This window comes from Chlamydotis macqueenii, chromosome 2 (genome assembly GCF_036417535.1).
Source record: "Chlamydotis macqueenii isolate bChlMac1 chromosome 2, bChlMac1.mat, whole genome shotgun sequence".
NCBI lineage: Eukaryota > Metazoa > Chordata > Aves > Otidiformes > Otididae > Chlamydotis > Chlamydotis macqueenii.
This window is the reverse complement of record NC_141557.1, coordinates 154,715,143-154,735,064: the sequence shown is the minus strand read 5'-3', so window position 1 is coordinate 154,735,064 and position 19,922 is coordinate 154,715,143. Positions and strand designations below refer to the sequence as shown.

Genomic DNA, 19,922 nt, shown 5'->3' with positions numbered 1-19,922 from the left:
CTCTTCTTTAGTTCAATAAGATTTCATTCTTTGCCATCCTGTAAAGCAAAAAATAGTTAATAATTTGAAACCACTTCAGTGAAAAACTGGTAGCTTTGTCTCAGAGTGATTTGGAGTGATATATTCCAACACTGGACAAATCTGGTTAATCTAGAAAAGAAAAAAAGAGGGCAAGAGAACACAATAACCTGTTCGTAACTGATGTTTTGTGAGAAGTTTGTAATGAAAGTAGTAAGTAGGATGGATCTTTAAATAATTAATAAGTAAACTTAAAACATTAGAGGAAAGAATGTCTAGGAAGGGAAGGAGAGAGAAGGGTCCATATTCTGGACTCTGGTTGGTAATGTGAATTATCATAAATGGTTTGAGCTAGAATTTGTAGAGGGGAGGGTCACATCTTAAATTGCCAGTTACCCAACTCTTTTTATAGGCCAGAGCTCAATCATTTTCCTGTGAAGTACTAATTCAGACTGACACTGACACTTTGATTTCCTCTTTGTTTTAGGAGCGGCTGGTGCTCTCTGTCTTACCACGGTTTGTAGTCCTGGAAATGATAAATGATATGACCAATGTAGAAGACGAACATTTGCAACACCAGTTTCATAAGATCTACATTCATCGCTATGAAAATGTCAGGTGAGTGGAAGAGCCTTTCTTTAATGTTTAAGATCTCAGATGCTGCTAAGTGTCTTTTGTTTGAGAGTTTCCCTTCTATTGCTTTATTCATTCAAAAATTATAAAATTAGTGTACCCTTGTTTAATCACTGAGCAAATAAGCACTTTGGTGCCTTCTGGTACTCATCAGGATGGCTGAATGCCTTTGCCATGGCAAGACTCATTTGAGCTGAACACTAGGCCTGGACCATTTGTGTATTTTTTCACTTTAATTAAGTGGTCAGGGTCGTACAGAAAGAGAAGCCCTGCCTGCACGTGGACACATATTCTGCCACAACCTTCTAGTTGACCTCACACGCTAAGAAATGAGATAGAGACTTCTAAGATGTTCCCCAGGATGTGGACATGCAGTGTGACTTCTCTGTTTAGTAGCCATTTTCATTCAATCCTTCTTATTATAATTTTCCTAATTCCATTCCCCTCCCTAAATTTTGCCTTTCCTGAAATTAGTTAATGGGAAGGTGATAGTTATCCTATGAGCTTCTACTCAACGTAGTAAGTCCTAATTGCACATTTACACTAGAATGATCAGCGTCCCCTTGATGACATTACAGAATCTCTGATTTTATTGTTGTTCTTAACCATCAGAATATTTAGCTAAGCTAATAGCATTTTCCACAAGTTTGTCTCAAAACACAAGGGCAAATAATTGAGTGGCCATCAATGAAGGAAGTGAAAAATAAGCATCCTTGGATATGATGGGACACAGCTTGCTAGGAAAGCATGTACTTTGCCTTTTGATGAAACCCAAATTTAACTTTGTCTGGACAAGTTCAGTAAACATAATTCGAACTTCTGCAAAAGAGTAAATTGATTATCTACTGCTTCTGTGGCCTTGCAGTAGCTAAAACATATTCTATTAAATCTGATGGAAAGTATCAAGGACCCTTACAAAAGGTTTGAATTGCACTAAATTAAAATGTCTTCCATTACCCTTTTTCATTCTTAGAGTAAGTGTTGCTATAGAAGAATCAAAATAAGGAGATGGCCCTTCTGTTTGAATGGAAATGAGTTATAGTCAGAGGTTAAAAGTTGAAACATAATTTATGCTTGAAAGAAATTTAAAATGAAGATTCTGTGTGCTTTGGAGTACAGATACTGGTTGGTTCCTACGCATGTTGCCAGAGACTAGATCTTTTCAAAACTGAGTTTCACCTTATTCTTTCCTAAAAGTTAAGCTCTGAACACTACCTAAACCAATGTTCTATGAAGCCCTAAAGTTAGTATTCAGGTAGAATGTTTTGTCATTTTGATAATGAAAACTGTAGAAAATAGTTGTTTGAAAATCTGATTTTTATAAATTTAGGCTATTATTAATATTCATTCATCTTTAGGTAGTTTGGTACTTTACATTTTAATTTTGTATTTTCTCACTGATAAAAATCTTACCCAGTTTGTGAGCCTCTTAATCCTCACTCAAACCCTTACCCGCCCATACATTTGAAGATGAGTTGAATTATAATTAGTCATATCATAGACACTGTCACATTGTGATCTTCTTCAACACAAATAAAAGATCTTCAGCTACTCAGATCATAACACCAGCTGACTTTGAAGTGCTAACAAAGTTCATATGGGTTACTTCCAGTTTGTGCCAGTATGATCTGTGTCTTTTTGAACATTACTACTTTTTGAAGTAGACAACACTTTCTTCAGTTGCTAAGTACTAAGCTATTACATACTTGGGTCTGCGTGATAGATTGCACATCACAGAATTTGTGTGTGTATGTGTGTGTTTGTTTCTCTATATTCACATGCAAACAGCCAAAGTTGTGCAGCTAGAAAGTTTGCTGGCTGCTGAAATACAGCGTTCTGTTTGCAACTAGTTTGTTGACTAAGATCCTACCATAACTTCAGGCACCCAATTTGATGCACCTAAATGCAAAGTATAATCACACCGGGCTCCCTTTAAAGTCAATGGAAAGAACAAGGAATCATCCAAATAAAGATTCATACCTTAAATAGATGTTACTGTACTTCTAACTCAGGTACTTCTGTCAAGTCCGTGAAAGTAGATGCAATAAAGCTGACCTGAGCCTGGGTTATATCAGGACTGTCATGAATCTGTCTGTTGTTTTAGGATTTGAGTCTTGCATGGCACATAGATAAGTAAAGCCTGAAAATCACACTAAAAATTGAAATCGATGAAGTCAAGCCCACATTTAAAAAAATCTATATATAAACCTACCCTCACAGAACACTATCAGACATTAACAGATAGCTAGGTGTCAAGTCTATCTGTTTATATATCCCTCTGTACTGTGAGTGCACTATGCCTCAGTCTTCTCTCTGATAAATGGGAACAACTGTGCTTATTAAGGCTTAACTATTATCTTCTTGAATGATCGGAAAATCCAAAATTGCATAACACACATTTTTGGCAAAACCCTTTCTCATTCTTGATCGTATTTCTTCAGTCCCTTCACTATTTATATTCAGTACTGCAGAATCTCCAAAAGTCTAGAGCCAAGGTAGAATGACTTTAAAATGGTCCTTCACTAGTAAATTGCTAGAAGGTAACTTAAGACATGCAGTTATCAAAGGAAATAGACTACAATATTAATATCTCTTCTTTTTTTAGCATTCTTTTTGCAGATGTTAAAGGATTCACCAACCTCTCCACAACTCTGTCAGCCCAGGAACTGGTCCGAATGCTGAATGAACTCTTTGCCAGATTTGATCGACTAGCACATGTGAGTTAAACACCGTATATTTGCAAAAGGATGTAAAGTCAATTCTATATTTGAAAGCCTTGGGAAATATTCTGTGATAACTTTGAACAATATTAATTCAGATTTTCCCCATTAGGATTTTATACAGCAACCGGGGTTGGAAAAAAATGACAAGTTTTATCAAAACTGATGGGTTCTGGTGAAAGCTCAGATAGCCACCAGAACTTCGTGCTTCTGTAGTGCTAGACCAAGAATGACAGGAGAGCAGATCTCCTACCACAGGTTCTAAGGAAGTTTTGTAGTTCTGGTCCTTGCTGGATAATTTTTTTTTTTTTTAAAGACTAGAGCTTTATTTTGACTTTTCTTCTAAGAACTGAGAAAGGTTAAAAGACCTATTTGTTTAAAGGACATATAATCAGCCATCACGGTCATTGCAATGTTTAGTTACTAGCAGGTTTTACAATCAGTAAAACAGTAACAGTAATCAACAGTAGTATAATTTATTACATTAGGCAAATTAGTTGCTGCTTAATTAGTATTGCTTAGGAAAAAAAAAGAAAAACACAGAAATACAAGCAGGTTATGATCAATTTTGCTAGGTTTGCATTTTCTTTTCTTCTTTTTTATGTTTCTTTTGTCAAAGTTGCATTTCCTGTGACTATCTTTCGATGTCAACATCTGAGTCTTGGCCAGGAGCCACATTACTCCTCCCCCTCCTTCTGAACTGATCTTGGCGTCTGCAGCCGTTCCTCTCACAAGAAAAATTCTTCACAACAGGCAGGCAGATGCCTCTCAGGATCTTTTTACATCTCATTCACATCTCATCTCCTCTCCACTTCTTGCAGCCAGGCCGGGCCAAGTTGGGCCTAGTCAGCTGCCCAGCAGGAGGCCAGAGGGTGAGGCCTGCAAGGCCCATGAGGCCCACGCCTCCCCCTCTCTGTCCCTGCTCAGCTGCTTCACATCTTCTCTCTTTTTCTCCTGTTTTCCCCTACTTAAATACGTTATCACAGAAGAGGCGTTATCACAGAACATTCTACTACCAATAGGCTCGGCCTTGGCCACCAGAGGGTCCACCCTAGGCCCAGCCGAGTCCACTGAACAAAGGGGAGCGACTTCTAGCAGTTTCCTACAGAAGCTACCACCTTAGGCCCCCCCTCACTAAACAAAACCAGAACAGTTGGCTAGTAAGGCTGCTAGCGTAGGCAATGAAGTACATTTAATAGAGTTTAGGTTATAATTTATCCAACCAAATGTAGGCATCTACTATGGGAAAACAGAAATCACATTCTGAATATCATTGACTGTGCTCTTTACTATAAAGGGATCCTAGAGTGACTTACTCTGATGTACACATCTACATCCCTCACTGAGTTCTATACAGTTCTAGTTCAGGAGTATGGAGTGTTTCTGCACATATTGCACCGGTAAGACCATTGGTGTTGTCTCTTAGAATGCAAATTAAAGTCAAGAAAGGCAAGACTTCTGTAATTATTCAAAGGTCTTTTGAGTCAGCTATTTTTATCTCAAATAGCAATGTGTTTTCTCATGTACAGAGTGAGGCCATAACCCATTGTCTGGTCACTGGCAAATTGGTAAATGCAATCTACAATATTTGTTTTGCAAACAAAAGAATCCCCATCAACTCTGATCTATATTAAAAACAAATAAGGTGAAAGAAGTCTTGTCTTTTAGAAAGCTCATACAATTAATGTCCGCTTCCATATGGCTTGACAAAAATAGCTACCCTAACTGAAGAAACATATTTAAAACCAAATTAAATGCATGTTTGTCACAGAAGTATTTTAGGAAGAATATATACAGAATATAATGTATTGCCTTGCTTTAAATTCCAATTTTGCCTGACATTCTTGGTAGAACAAATTCTTATTTCATGATCATTAATCATAGTTTCTAATCATTCCACCAACTGTATTTAATCAATAGAGATTTTGTATAGAAGGACTAGATCCAATAAAGGAATTAAGAACAAGGAAGGTGTTTACATCTAAAAGTGTAATCCATAGAATCCTCCCTCGCTTGCCACTTAACCCTGAAGGTACTTCCCTGCTTGGTTTTAATATTTTATAGGAACTAAAAATTTTCCTTCTTTAAATGCCCAGACATTTCCCTCTTCTCTGTGGTTTGTCACAGAGTCATACATCTGCTTTAACCCTTTAGAAATCTTTCTGTCACAGATTTAAACTGATAAATCTTCATGGAAAACACTGAATGTGCCAACACAGGAGTGGGTATCCAAAAAAATATAGGTGGATTTATTTTAAAGAAACAGTAATAAATATACCAGTTTGTCTAACATAGCCAAGAAGTTAAGTGCTTCCTCAGAAATTTGTAGAGTTTGGGATGACAGAACTTCTCTGTCTGCAGAATTTCATCATGAGGATAGTCACCTCTCAGGTGAATGTCCCAGTCAGTAAATTCAAGACTTTAGGCTCCTTCATGCATTTTTCTTTCCTAGTCTATGAATTTGATTTTCTCTTCTACTTATCATTGACTAGACTAATCCGATTGTCTAGATCAGTTCTCTGAAAGATGGAAGACTCAGGGAAGAATTATTGCAGAAATTGAACAGATTTGACTACAAAAAGTGATCTAACTATGACTAATTAAAATTTATTATAAAGAAAGATATTTTGATTATGTTCCTTGTTTGTGGCTTCTGAGATCTGGATGCCGTGATACGTGCCTGATGTCCTGAGAATAGAGATGCCCAACAGCCCTAGAGAGGAACAAAAGCTCTAGGTGGCTTTTGATTTTTCTTTCCAACCCAAGAAGATGAACTCTCCCTCTGCACTTTGTAGGAAAACAAAACTCTTCACTTAGAGTTCTGGATTATTATGGAAGAGCCAGCTGCCTAAAATATAAGGGCCTAAATCTTGTACTGCACTTAACCTTTGCCTTTGTGTCCTGGTTTTGGCAGGGATTGAGTTAATTTTTCCTCTCAGTAGCTGGTATGTTTTGGATTTCGTGTGTGAAGAATGTTGATAAACACCCTGATGATATGACTTGTTGTGAATGAGACCAAGGACACTGTCCTGCTTTCCAAGTCTCGCTAATTTGCAGGTGCAGGAAGCTGGGAGAAAGACAGACAGCATAATTGATCCAAACTGCCCAAAGAGAGTATTCCATGCCATAAACGTCATGCTCAGTATATAAGTGGGGGCAGGCGAGGGTGGGTATCTGCATTCCTGGCATCCATCTTTCCTGCTCGTTTTGCTGGCATCGTTCCCTCTACCTTGTTGGCTCCCTTTTGCTCCTTTGCTTGCCGATCGGTTTTGTTTCTGTGATCGCTGCTCGGGACGGGCTGTAACGGTCATTGGGACATCAAATGGTGAGAAAATGTACATTGTTCACTTTGTATATTTGAATATCCTTATATTGTTATTATTGTAGTCTTCCCTTGTTATTTTAGTAAATTGTCTTCATCTCAACCCACGAGTTCTCCTTCCTTCCCAATTCTCTCCCCCATCCCGCTGGGGAGGGGGAGGGTGAGCAAGAAACTGTGTGGTAATTCGGGCTAAACCATCACACTTTGGAAAACTTTTGAATTGAAAATTTACTGGTACATGACTCAGATTTTAAGGACTTGTGTTTTACATGGGCCTTTCAACCTACTCAACTGATGTTGTATGAAGCTTTCACAACTGGCAACAGTGTATCTTTTGCAACGATGCCGCATCCTCATCTGAAGGCCCCAGGAGATGGAGAAATACTTGTGTATTAACACTCTCGCTGTTAATTCAGTATGGCTTGTTTCTTATTTGATTTTTTCTGACTTTGAATTATATCTATTGATTCTTGCTATGACCTATTTTTCCTAGACAAAAGAGCCATCTTATATCCACTAATTTTTTTCCGGGAATACATTTGTGTGCTTTGATCAAGCCACTTCTCAGGTTTTCTTTTGATAAAAGAAACAGACTAAGCTCATTATGAGATTTTTTTCTCTGTAAGATTTCTTCCTTCAAATAATTTTTGGGACTATTTTCTGGACCGCCTCCAATTTTTCAGAATCTATTTTAAGGCACAGGTACTAGCACTGAAAGCAATGTTCCTGGACTAACCTCCATGACTGTAGTGGAGGCACACCATCACCATTCCTGCTGTTCTCTCTTCCCTTGATCAATGCCCAAAGGTCATATGTTTCCGAACATACAGTGATGACACTATTGTACTGAAACAATATTTTTTGGTTTATGGTCTTGCTGTCTTGTTATGACCATCATGCCTGCATGGTAATTGGTAATTCTACCAGTCTTATTCCTTCTACAAATGCTATTAGCAATGGTTTCATGCCTGCTTCTAAATCTTCAACAGGCCTGTTGGAAAGTGGTCCTTTCAAAACCTCTCCAGAAGGATGTTCCACTAATGAGGATTACAAATTCATATCTAGATTTCAGATCTACTTCGTAATCAGCTTAACTGGAGTAATTATAACTCTTTAAAATAGACTCAATAGTCAAACTCTTGGGTTTTGCTAAGACTTATCATCAAAGCAAAGAGGTCAATTGCAGAAAGCTTGAGATAATTTCTTTAGATTTTAAGAAAAATCCTTATAAATCCTTATTTAATTTTAAATAAAAATGGTATTTTATAATGCCATATAAAGGATTGTTTGATCTACTATTGTTTTATATAAATCGTATAATACACTATTTCACAGCTTACTGAAGAATGCAATTCAGCTTAGTTTCTTATTTCTCTTATTCAGCCTTTTTCCTGTGCAATGTAGAAGCAATGACAGCATTGAGGTATTTTTTTTTAAACTTCAGTTGGTTACATCAAGTATTATGGCATATATTGAGGCACATAATTAATAGCACATGATTAATAACAACAAATTCCATAATATCTGTATCATTACCATAGAACACTTTGAATAAAAATTATAACTCAGTTCAATATTTCTTATTAAAAAGAAATGTAATATTATTTTATGTACAGCTACTTCCCCTTTCTAGTCACTCTATGATATTTGTGAAAGATTTATAGTTATTAAAGAGAAAAGTGCCAGGTAGAAAGGAAGAAAATTTCGTTGGCATAAAATAGAGCTGAAGAAAGAATTTCTCTGCATATCCATCTACTGAAAGTCCTAAACAGAGGCTTAATTAATATTAGTGTTTTCCTTAAGCAGAAATTTTGAGGAAAGAAGGGAAATAAGATGGGAGTTGGTAAGATACTTAAGCCTAAAAAAGGTCCTTCTCTGAAATAATAATTTTTTACATTATTTTTCCTCTGCCTTCTCTGCAGTGCTAGATGTCAGCTGGTACTATGATTTAAATTGTTTGTCATATTTCTAAATGTATCTACACTGTGTGTAGATTCAGTTTCAGATATGACAAAGAGGAAAGAGTAAAATCCTAAATAGAGAAGCAGACATCTGTAAGCTTTGCTGCAACAGCGGCTGAGATGTAGTCCAACATCACTGAGACTTAAAGGTAAAATCAAACCATAACATTTTAATTTAGATGCACACATGCACACAGAGTCTTAGATTTGAGTTTGGACCCATCCTTAATATGAAGCATTGATACTGAAACAGATATCTTCCTCTGAAAGATTAAAATCCGTGAGTTTTATATAAGAATAAAATTACTGCCCTTTAAGACACTTTATCTGTTTATGGTGTCATCAGCTCTCATACAATAAATCAGAATACCAGTGATTCTTAATCAGATTAATTGTAGATGCTAAATGTAAAATTCACACATTCATATGAGCCTTTTTTCTCTTTATGTCACTACTCTGGTGTTAGCAGGAGAATTATTTATGTAATGTGAGTCAGATGTTGCTTTTGCTTATTAAAGAACTGATGATTTTTTTTTTTATTTTATTTTTTTTTTCTGAGAGAAGTGGTTTTTCTTTCTGTAATCTTGGTTAACTTTTGTTTTGGGAGATTGCAGACAACCTGCTAAAAATTCCTCCAGCAGTGTATTATCGTCTTACTTTTGACCAGCACTTCCAAAGGTGGAAACCAGCTTAACTGGCAGGCTCCACAAGAACAATCATTCTATTGCCCCAGTACAATACCTGCACCAGCTGGTGCCAAAGAGGGAAGGGCGGAGGGCATTAAAGGCTTTTTTGTCTCCTTAATAAAGACACTCCTGTTGCAGTGCTTTCCTGTTCCCTGCCACATTTAACCTCTGGTTTGGCAGTGCTTTGTTCTTTTGTGAAATGATCTTCAAGCACATGACTGGCAGGACTTTAGAGACTCCCTAAAAAAAAACCCCTGTCTATTTAAACATATACTCCAGTAAATAAAGGTGCGAATTTTGTCATGCCTATACATTTGGGGTACTGCATTAAGAACCACAGTTAACTGGATTATGAGGGTACATATGTGATATTCAGTTAATTATAAGGACATTGTATGAATTTGTAGTAATGGGAGGAAGCGAATAATCTTTTTGCAGTTCTTGATTCTACAGTGTATTCTCTCCTCACCAGTGATAATAATTAATTATCTAATACTAGTGAATAAGCAACATTATTTAAATATGTTCTTATTAAAGTTATAGTACTTCAGATGCTAAAGAGCCTGATAAACCATCAAAAGACCTGCACAGTCAAATAAAACCCCAGTCCACTAAACGCTTTGAGAAGTGACAGTCTACAAGTATTTTATGAAAAATATCAGATGAAAATAACAGATTAAATAAAAATACAGTTACAAAATTTCTCAGTGATTTAGCAATTGAGTTATGTAAATCCAAACCTAACAAACCCATTGGATGTTATGTCACATTTATTGACTGAATTGGTATTTGAATGATATTTAGGCTTCACAAGAATATTCTTGAGAAATGTCTACCTCACCCTTTATGCATTTACAGTCCTTGAGATTCCTAAGGGGCAGAATTCCCTGCCTTAGCAGGAAAGAAACATGCCTTGAATCTTTCTAACAGAGACTTTTGTGCCTAAAAACATTTATGACATAATCTGCTAATTCACACTATCAGGCAAGTATGGTTGCTCACCAGACACAGCAGCCACAGCTGGTTTTGTTCCACAATATGGCAAGGGATAGAAGTGTTGATATAATATATTAGAAAACACACAGAGGAACTTGCCTCAGTTCCTTCTGCAGCATGAGAGACCCCAAACTTGTATTTTCTGTCAGCCTGGAGAAGTTCTACCCAACCTGCTACAGGCTAATCTCAAAAAGAAAGCATTCCTTACATGATCTGTTAAACTATGTAAAAAGATCTTAATACGGGGCTATATTTAAGTATTCCCTGATCCAGGCAGAAGATTGACACATTTTTCCCTTTCTGTATATAAAAATAGACACAGTCCTTGCAATTGTGACCCAGACCTGGTCCTCCTTTCTGCGTGCATCACAACTCCCTCCATCTGGCTCTGTCAAGGTCCCAGCTCTGTTTTCCAAAGTGATGGAGCTGCAATAGGAGGAATTTGGATGGACCTCTCTCTCCAACCCACCCCAAAACAGCCTGCTGATTAAGAGCTTTGGCCTAGACCCCACTCATGCAGAGAAAGGCCTTTTATCTAGGTTTCCTGTACCTTTGGCAAATGTTTCAGGAATGGAGCTATCGCACACAAAGTGCCTGCTTCCTCCCACCCTTTAAAAGGAGATTTGCATGTATGATGTCTTCATTCTGCACTTCAAACTCAGTAATTTCTCATCCACAGTGTTCTAAATTTTGAGCTTGAAATTGTAAAAATTGAGAATGTGGACTTTTCTGTGGGCTGTTCGCTACCCTACAGGATTCCCTTCAAAAGTAGTTGAAGTGACTAATTCACCATGGGCAGAATTGAAAAAGTGGCATAACTCAGAAAACACGATCACTTTTTTTGGATTCGTCAGAAACTTAGCCCAGGGATACAAGAAATATTAATGAAGTTTCTGACTGCATCTTTCAGTAACTTGGTATTTTAGCAACTCATTTCTTCAGTTCCCCTTTACATGAATTCGCTTTGCTTCCTTTGCAGTCGCTAAGAGTGTATTTAAGAAGCTTAAACATAAATCGTTCACACGTATTTAAGAAAAATCTGAATATTTTCTTTTGCTCTGGATTAAGGTGATTTGGAAACAGATTTCTTATCAATTGCCACTGAATTAATCTCAAATTATTATTATTTATAGCTGGGTGTTTGAGTCTGCTCAATATCCCGAGGCAAAATTTCTACTGATCTCAATTGATCTTGGCAGAATCAGGTCCCTCAATCATTCCTTTGTAGCAAATGAGAAGCTGCGAATAAGGGGGGAAAAAAGCCCCTGTTTGTGACATGCTGAGAAATTAATTGATATCTTCAGTAAATAGCATTAATGATAAGTATGGGGAGGGGTGTGAGGCTGATGGATACTGATGTGAATGTCTGTATAATATCAGCTGTCATTTACATGCCCAAAGACAATTCTGGAATTGCTTATAGGAAAGGGAAGAGGAATGGCATAAAATGACAGCCTCACAACAGTGTAAGGATTTAACACTCTAGTGTAGTATCTTCTGCATCAAAGTTCCTGTATGGCCATTTCCTCTTATTTAAATAATTTACTCATTTTACAGTTTCTTCATGCATGTTCATATTTCTCATTCCTTTTCTTTTATTATTAACTTGCAAGTCTTAGATACCGTTGTGGTGAGATGGGTTTAGGAAGTGAGCTTGGGCTCAAGAGTGTGAGGGAAATATTGAATGCTATTATTATCATCATTTTATACCACTGAAAAGTAGGTAGGCCCTTACAAAACTCAGTCTCCTATTTACAACTACAGCATGGCTACCCACGTTAGCCGTGAGTCTAACCTTCATGTACTGATACACCCAGCCTGACAAAGCACCTACTGTAGATGTGATTAAACTACAGAGTTATCAGAGGGAATCTCAGGAGACCAGGCAGTCCTCCTCTGCCAAAGGCAGATACTATTAGCCCTCTGTCCTTCCTGGCAGCTGTTTACTTATCTTCTTCTAGCTGAAATATTTCCAGTCATAAAAAATCCACAGTTTACTTTTGAAATTGGTATGACGGGAATAATAAGGGAAGAATAAAAAGGGTAAAGACAATATTGTCAAACTGTAACACAGTTCTTGTTTAACAGTCGTAGCGGTTTGTTTAACAGGTGCTTCTTGTGGCTTCTTGTGCCAATAGAGACACCCTGCCTGACCTTTACACTGCTCCAGAAGGACATAGGTCTTGTGTTGAGTCTATTAGTCCTGTGTGGGTGCCTCACGTACCCAGGGGTCTTACTGATGCACCATAAGCTTACGTGTAGACAACTGAACTGAAGCCCAGCCAATGCTTTACCTGTGAGCTGAATCAGTCCCTCACCTTCACTAACTTCATTGCCTGGCTGTCCTTTGACTGTAATGGCAGCCTTTACTGCTGGCTGACATATGGACCCCTGTGTATCGTCATCTCCATTTGGATATCTCACTCCGTAGATTATTTCCTGAGCTTTGGCAATGAGTATAGAGATAACGTGTCATGACAAGAAAAAGTATACCTTTATGTGCAGCTGAGAGGGATTCCTGTGCCACATATGTGCACTCACATTCGCATACATCAAACCCTCATTAACAGATCTTGTTTGTATTAAGATTCTTCTTTCTTGTTCTTATAAAAGTCACATCTTTTAGAAGCGTTTTGCCTTCTTCTGATTTTCAGCATATAAGGATACAGGATACATGCAGCCAGGTGACAGAGGTCTCATCTGACTTTAATGGAATCAGCACTTTATCTGGTCTAAATGAATCATTACAAACCAAACAGTTGAGGGTTTTTTTTATGTTGTAGACTGTGTTCTCTAACTGTACTGAGTTAGGTACTCTCTTAATAGAGGATTCCCACATCATCAGATAGGCAGGTAATACAGGTGCAAGATTGCATGATAAATGTTGCATGTAAAAATGTAATTATACTAAAATTTTATACTACTTGAGACATGTCTTTATTTCTTTCTTTCTTTCCTGGAAATTGATTGATTTTCCTTTTTTTTTTTTTCTATATTGTCAGTTGTGATGTATCTGTAGTAGGTCTGAACTGAGTTAGTGTTGCCTTTTCTTTGACTCTACCTCAGTCAAACTGATATGACATTATAAAAGGTCATTTTACTTTGCAGATATAAAAGCAAATGGCAATTAGAATATTAATCAATTGAATGACACTATTAGAAAAGCAAAATAACTTTAGAATCTGTGTTTTGTAGTATCTTTATCTCTTTGCATTTTTTCTACCCAGGGAATACAAAGAGAAGCTTAAGAAAGCCCACTAACCGTTTAACATGCACCAATTTGTGCTGTTGAGTCTTTACGACTTGTTGATTAACTTTAATGTTTCATAGTTTCGCTCTATAGAAAAAATAAGTAGGTGGAAAATGTGGTAAATCAAATCTCTAATTATTTCCACTGAGGAGGAACGATGTGAAAAATGAATGTTTTGGTGGATTTTAGGATGTGCAGTTTCAGTTGCAACCATATGAAAAATACCCAGTGTTCATTTGTGTGGGTCTGCAGAGGGTTTGAAGAGAAGGGGATAGGGAAAGAGGAGAGTTACATATGAATTCTGACATTTTAGAAGCTTGACTTTAGTCTTGAATTGCCTTGTGATATTTGGGCAGCTAGGCACTACACTCTGAGAGCCAGCAATGGTATTAGCTGGAGACAGCCAAAGCTTCAAACACAGTCAGCCTCTACTGATGGTTTAAGGAGATTTCAGGGTGAATCAGCTGACTTTGGCCCTGTGCCTAGAGCAGATTTTACCCTTGTTGGCATGCTTAAGTCTTCAGCTGACTTCTGCAAAAGCTTTGGGTACAGATGTGTAGGTTCCCTGTGCCACTGTAGGATTTGAAAAGACTTGTATGATGTTGACTGCAAAGCTTCATTCTTCCTAGGCAAAATCTTGAATAACAACCTGAGGTCCCATTCACTTGGCCAGTGCTCAATTCCTGAGATACAGTCAGCATTCACATTTGCTCCTATGTCCTACTTAAAGTTCTCTCTTCCCCAGTGGGTTTGGTGTATCCCCGCTTCTTCGATTAGTACAGCCTTCACTTCAGGTTGCCAGAGAGAAAGAGAAGAGAAAAACTAAAATAAGTACCACAGGCCAAATTCTGCTATGATCTAACAAACTGGTTTTAAAAATTGTTATCCTGCTCTGCAGTAATGCCCAGTCTTCATTTGAATGTTCTGTCACCGTGGCCTTTACTGATTGAGTGCTAATACTTCACTTATTATTTCAGTGATTCTCCATCACAAAAATGCTTCCCTGACTCAACTTGTAATGCCTTCTGCCCTAGACACTTGCAGCTCTGTCCTCAAATTATTATGGTCTCTGTTCCTGTGCATTGATTGTCTTCTGTGACTGCCACCCAGCAGAATACATTGGGCAAGTTTATAGCTAATTTTGGGCTCAGTTATTCTGCCTGTCTGGGAACTGCAAAAGTTGCAGCAGCTCCGGTACTTCTGCTCACTAGAAAAGGATCTTCTAAAATAATGATCCAATCACACAGTAATATGTTGTTATATAAGGATGTTGTTATATCCTATAAGGATACTGTTAATATGTATTTAAGAAATAAAATTCAGTATTTGCTCCTGGGGTAAAGGATGTTTCTGGCTGGATGCCAAACAAACGTCATTTCCCCATAGTACAAGCCTAATGCAAGACGTCTTTGATATCCTTGGCATGCAGGTAATTGATGAGCTCCTACAGCTGTTGGGAATGCTTGAGTGTGACAGTGGAAACTTTAGGTGGGAAGGGATTATCAGTGGGAGGAAAGAGTTTTTTCATTTGTTTCCAATGTGAAAAGAGGGCAGAAAGGATGCCCTGGAGGAATATCTAAAATAGGTTATTCATTGTCTCAGTTGGTGTTTCTTAATCCTTGGCCTAGCTTCCAGCCTAAGTCTGGTGAAACCTTTCTCACTATCAGCAAGGACATCTCTAACTCACATAATACAAAAATCACTATATACTTTTTTTTTTTTTACTGAAAATGTAAAGGTACTTTATTTCAAAAGTGAAATAAATCAAGATTATACTAATCACAAGCAAGAAACATCCAGGAACAAGCTTTTAATTTCTTTTTCTTCAGCATTTTTTGGACCCTTTCACATTCATCTTGAAATTATGAAAACATAACTGCAAATTTTTTCTTTCTCTTTGATACATTTACATATAGGAACATCACTGTCTCAGGATAAAGATCCTGGGGGACTGTTACTACTGCGTGTCAGGGCTCCCAGAACCTCGCCAGGACCACGCACACTGCTGTGTTGAAATGGGGCTCAGCATGATCAAAACTATCAGGTAATGCTTTTTTTTCTCCTTCTTCTTGTTTCATTGTTTCTGTCAGTGTCCTGTTTTATCTGAGAAAGCTATTACTAGACAAGTAATTCCTATGCTGTTTCAGAAATCTCAGGATTTTTTCAGTGAAAAGGGGAGGACTTTTTCTATCCACGTAATGTGTTTGAACAGACACTAAATGTGTTTTATTAACCTGTGCTGCATCAGAGCATGTAACACAATAGCTGTGTGCGCTGCAAGTGACTGGTTTCACAGATCTTCACAGTTCTCACTTTGTACTGTTGTCATTTTAAGAGGAGGTTGAGGAAGAGGAGACTGAATTGCTTCCTATAATCCTTTTAATAAAATAAAACAATGGTATAAACACTAAACAGACAGCTGTGGCAATGCTGTAGCTTGGAAACTAGATCATAGACAAATTCATAAGCACAAAGATTTGCCAGGTGACCAAATTTTACTTGTTAAATTAGGTTAATGCTTAAACACACAAGGGCTGGAAGTGTTTTAATTAAGGGATGTGTTCTCCTCATGTAAATGTAGTTGTGTTGCTTATAGATTATTGTATCTTGATACAATCTTGATTAATAAAAACAATATTTCAGCAGCCTATGTATAGAGCTTAGCCAATGGTTTACCATAAGAGTGGCCAACATCTAACGCTCCAAGAGCATCTTTTTTTATCCTCTTTATCAATGTTACAGAGTTCCCCTTCTCCAAACCCTTCTTCTGCTGTTGTCTTCCCTAAAAAAAGTGTTGCCTAACACTCCCTTTCCATGGATGTTTTGCTGTCCAATCTTTTTGTCTGCTTCTTTTCCAGACTACTTTCCTCCCTTAATCTGTGTCTCATTACATGTATCAGGCAGTTAATGTGTGCTGCAGCTACATTACTGAGATCTTAATAGAGAAAGAATTTGACAGAAATTAATTAATGGAAAATGTAACTGAATAATGATCGTGCAACAATTATCTCTAAGAAGGTTGGATTCAATTATCACACACTAAATTTTGCAGAAAGTAATCAATATTTTGCTTTTGGAATTCCCATAGTGAAAGTGAAACACGAATTAGAGAACACAGAGCTGAAAAAATCTACCAGCATTTTTAAAAACTGTTGGACACACACATCAAATCATTTGCATTTGCTTGGTAATATTATCTGCAGCAAACCCATTGTAAGTGATTTTTCTTCTAAAATAGTACATTTCTCTGAATCTCATTACTCATGTGGAGGTTTCTAACATCCTGGTGTCCTTTTATGAACCAGGTCTCAAAGGCAGTAATCCAGTAGAAATGGTAGTGTAGTTTTAGTATTTTATATGACAGTTATATTCAGCAGGAGCTGTGAAACCAAAGTCTATTAGGACTTGGGTCATGCCAGGCTACTTTAGTTCAGATTGCCTCCAATTTATTTGATAATCCCAGTACCTGAATTTCTGGCTATTCAATGTGCATGATTTATTCCCCTGGTTTTTCTGTTCAGATTATAGGAGCCATATGTTACTACTTTAATGTCTGCTCATATAGTTCACAGGGAGGACCAGTCCTTCCATGGGATATTACATATACTCCAGTCCACATTTCTGAAAGAATTTAGAGCTATCTACAGTCTATTAATCAGAACTTAAATTGGTAGATATCTCTCACAGTTAAAATGAAAAAAAACCCTTCTATAAAAAAACTAGTTTCTACTATATTGGTCACTGCAGAAGTTGATCAGATGTGAAACCTGCTTGAAATGACATTTTAATGATTATAACATTTTTTATCTTCATCTGAATATTTGACAAAATAAATATTTCATACGTCCAAAATAACAGGGAGATTATCCAAGATAAACATCATTCAAACTTCACAATTACATTGAAGTTATACAGATGAACTCAAAGCCTTCTTGCAAATCAGAAGATGTTACAGGAAATTTCCAAAAATTTCACTACTCGTAAAGTCTACTTCAACATTTGTTTCTTCTCCCTCTTTCAGAGTTGTGTCTTAGCTTTTAAACCTTAGCTATATTTTAGCTCAAGCAATTAGCCTAGCTTAACAATTAGACATTAAACCAAAAAGCAGTATTTATGCTACAATAGGGATTTAGGCACCTAAATTGTGGAGAGCAATCCAGGTACATTTAGAACTCTCAATTCTTGTACTGGTTTAAGTTCTTTATGCAGTTAATATAGAAGGAAGCTTTGAATTAGGCACACCAGATTTTCCCCTGCAGGTTCTCCAAGATTCTTGTTCTCTGCTGACAACAGGTGGTTGGTAACGTTGCAAGGATCAGTACCAGCACTTCTGGTGACATGGTGCTCAAAAATCTACAATCTCAGGGTACCATTACTGAATTTTCCTTCTGGTCTTCTTGATGACTGCCTGGTCAGCGGGAATTGAACAAGAATGTCAAATCTGTTCAATTTGTGAATTACACAACACGTAAAATAAATCTACATTGAGAGATTGACTCACAAGGGACTACTGCGTGTTTAAATACAGCTCATATCCATACAGCTAAAGTGTTCATTTATTGTTAATTGAGACTCTACAGCTTGATCTTAAGCTCATATACCAAGGATCTAGACTTGAGTCCCGCTGCTCCACTTCTCTCTTTGCAGATGTAAGGAACTGTTCAGAATGCACGAAACAATCAGAGATGATGATTTTATCTGTAATCATTTTTTGCATCACTGTGTCTTTTACAAATCTTATAAATGAAAAGCTGCTATTGTTACTCCACTCTGTCTTCTACTTTAGCCCCATAACCACTGAACACATTGAAATACAACTTTTAGCCACAAGAAGCTTCCATTAAATCTGATATTTACTCTAAACCAAGGAGCTTTGCCCCATCACATTTATGTGTGAGCGAGAATCCTAAATCTGCCTGTCTTGCAAAACCCAGCCTCCTGTAAACTCTTTTTAGCTGCAGTTGGAAATGCAAATAAAATAAAAAGAACAAGCTCTTCACAAGAGTTCGTTTATTCAGCTGGTTCTCATATCTTTTCACATGCAGTGTAACTCTTCCTATATTTAATTTTATTGTATTAATGCCTGTCTGTACTGACAGTTGATAGAAATGAGACACTAGAGGAATGTTTAGTCATCAGATGATAATGTTTCATTTTTACACTTATCACCCAAGCTAAATGGGTGTCAGAGACAACACTCAGGGAAACTAAATCTGCAACTGCTCTTACCTACAAAAACAGCAGCCATCTTATCTTTATGTCTATATGGGGAGAGAAAGATTTGTAGGAAGAATGCAGTTGTCGTCATTTTCATTGTGTGTTAGTGAAATTCCAGAGCTCTGCTGGAGTGCTACCTAGATGGGATTATAGAGGGTATATGTGATAAAATTCAGGATGGGGATAGTCAAATACAGAACATTAACTTTACAACAAAATGAAGGTAGACTTGGTGAGACAGTCACTCCCTCAAATATATTAAAATGGATGTAACATAGATAAGAGAAATATATAGAATACGAAAGTAATTCTGAATTGAGATAATTTTTAAATATCACATTATGCTCCAGACAGAGACTATCATGCTTGTTCATTGGAGTTTTCAATTATTTGGGTTGGGCTGTGAAGAGAGGAATAGCTACGCAAAGCATAGTGAGGAAAGTTCAGAGGAAAAGTGAGGTAAAGGAGAAAGGAGAGGAAGCATGAAAGGAAGTGGAAGTAGGCAAAGGCCTATGAAGACAGGTCAGGGAAATAATCTTAAAGAAGAGGAGAGAGTACTTCCAAAGTGAAAATCATGCTAGCATGATCTGTCAGTGTCAAGACTGAGATGAGAATAATGAATCTCAGTGTGGTGGCCTCATTTTAAAAAGCTTGTTAAACATTTTTACAAGGCTGCAGGGAAAAGTCACAAAAATAATTTCAGAAGCAGAAGTGCCTTTAAAATAACAGAGTTGTGAAGCCTAATCTGTTTAGCTGAGCAAAAAAAAAAAGATATTGAGAAGTTATTTGGTAGCAGCACATAAAAATTTTTATGGACAAAAAACAGTAGGTTTGAAAATGGATGATGTTACTACTAAGAGAAGTGATGGCTTTTCTGTACCTCAGTGTTTTCACATCAAAACTTAATTTCTTCCTAGAGTAAATACTCCCACCAGGCACAAATTACTGGAATACAAACAAACACGAGTGGGTAAAATCTACCAGTGGCACAGGTGTCAAGGTGGACACCATAACCGTCCCTTCTGCTCTTCAGCTTGGGACACAGTGGCAGCATAAGTGACAGGGACTGCTCCCAGGGCTTAAATGTCAAATGTCCTTATTCCTAAAGTGTCTGTGACT

The 19,922-nt window shown here is 37.2% G+C and overlaps 1 protein-coding gene across 2 annotated transcripts in view; it reads left to right on the top strand.

The window, feature by feature from the left end:
• The window catches only part of ADCY8 (adenylate cyclase 8), a 133,680-nt gene that overhangs the window by 51,096 nt on the left and 62,662 nt on the right, over nucleotides 1–19,922 (top strand). For both annotated transcript variants that reach the window (XM_086741280.1, XM_086741279.1), the window contains exons 3-5: nucleotides 506–636; nucleotides 3,257–3,368; nucleotides 15,503–15,630. In XM_086741280.1, coding sequence (XP_086597406.1) covers nucleotides 506–636; nucleotides 3,257–3,368; nucleotides 15,503–15,630 — 371 coding nt within the window. The remainder of the gene's footprint in view (nucleotides 1–505; nucleotides 637–3,256; nucleotides 3,369–15,502; nucleotides 15,631–19,922) is intronic.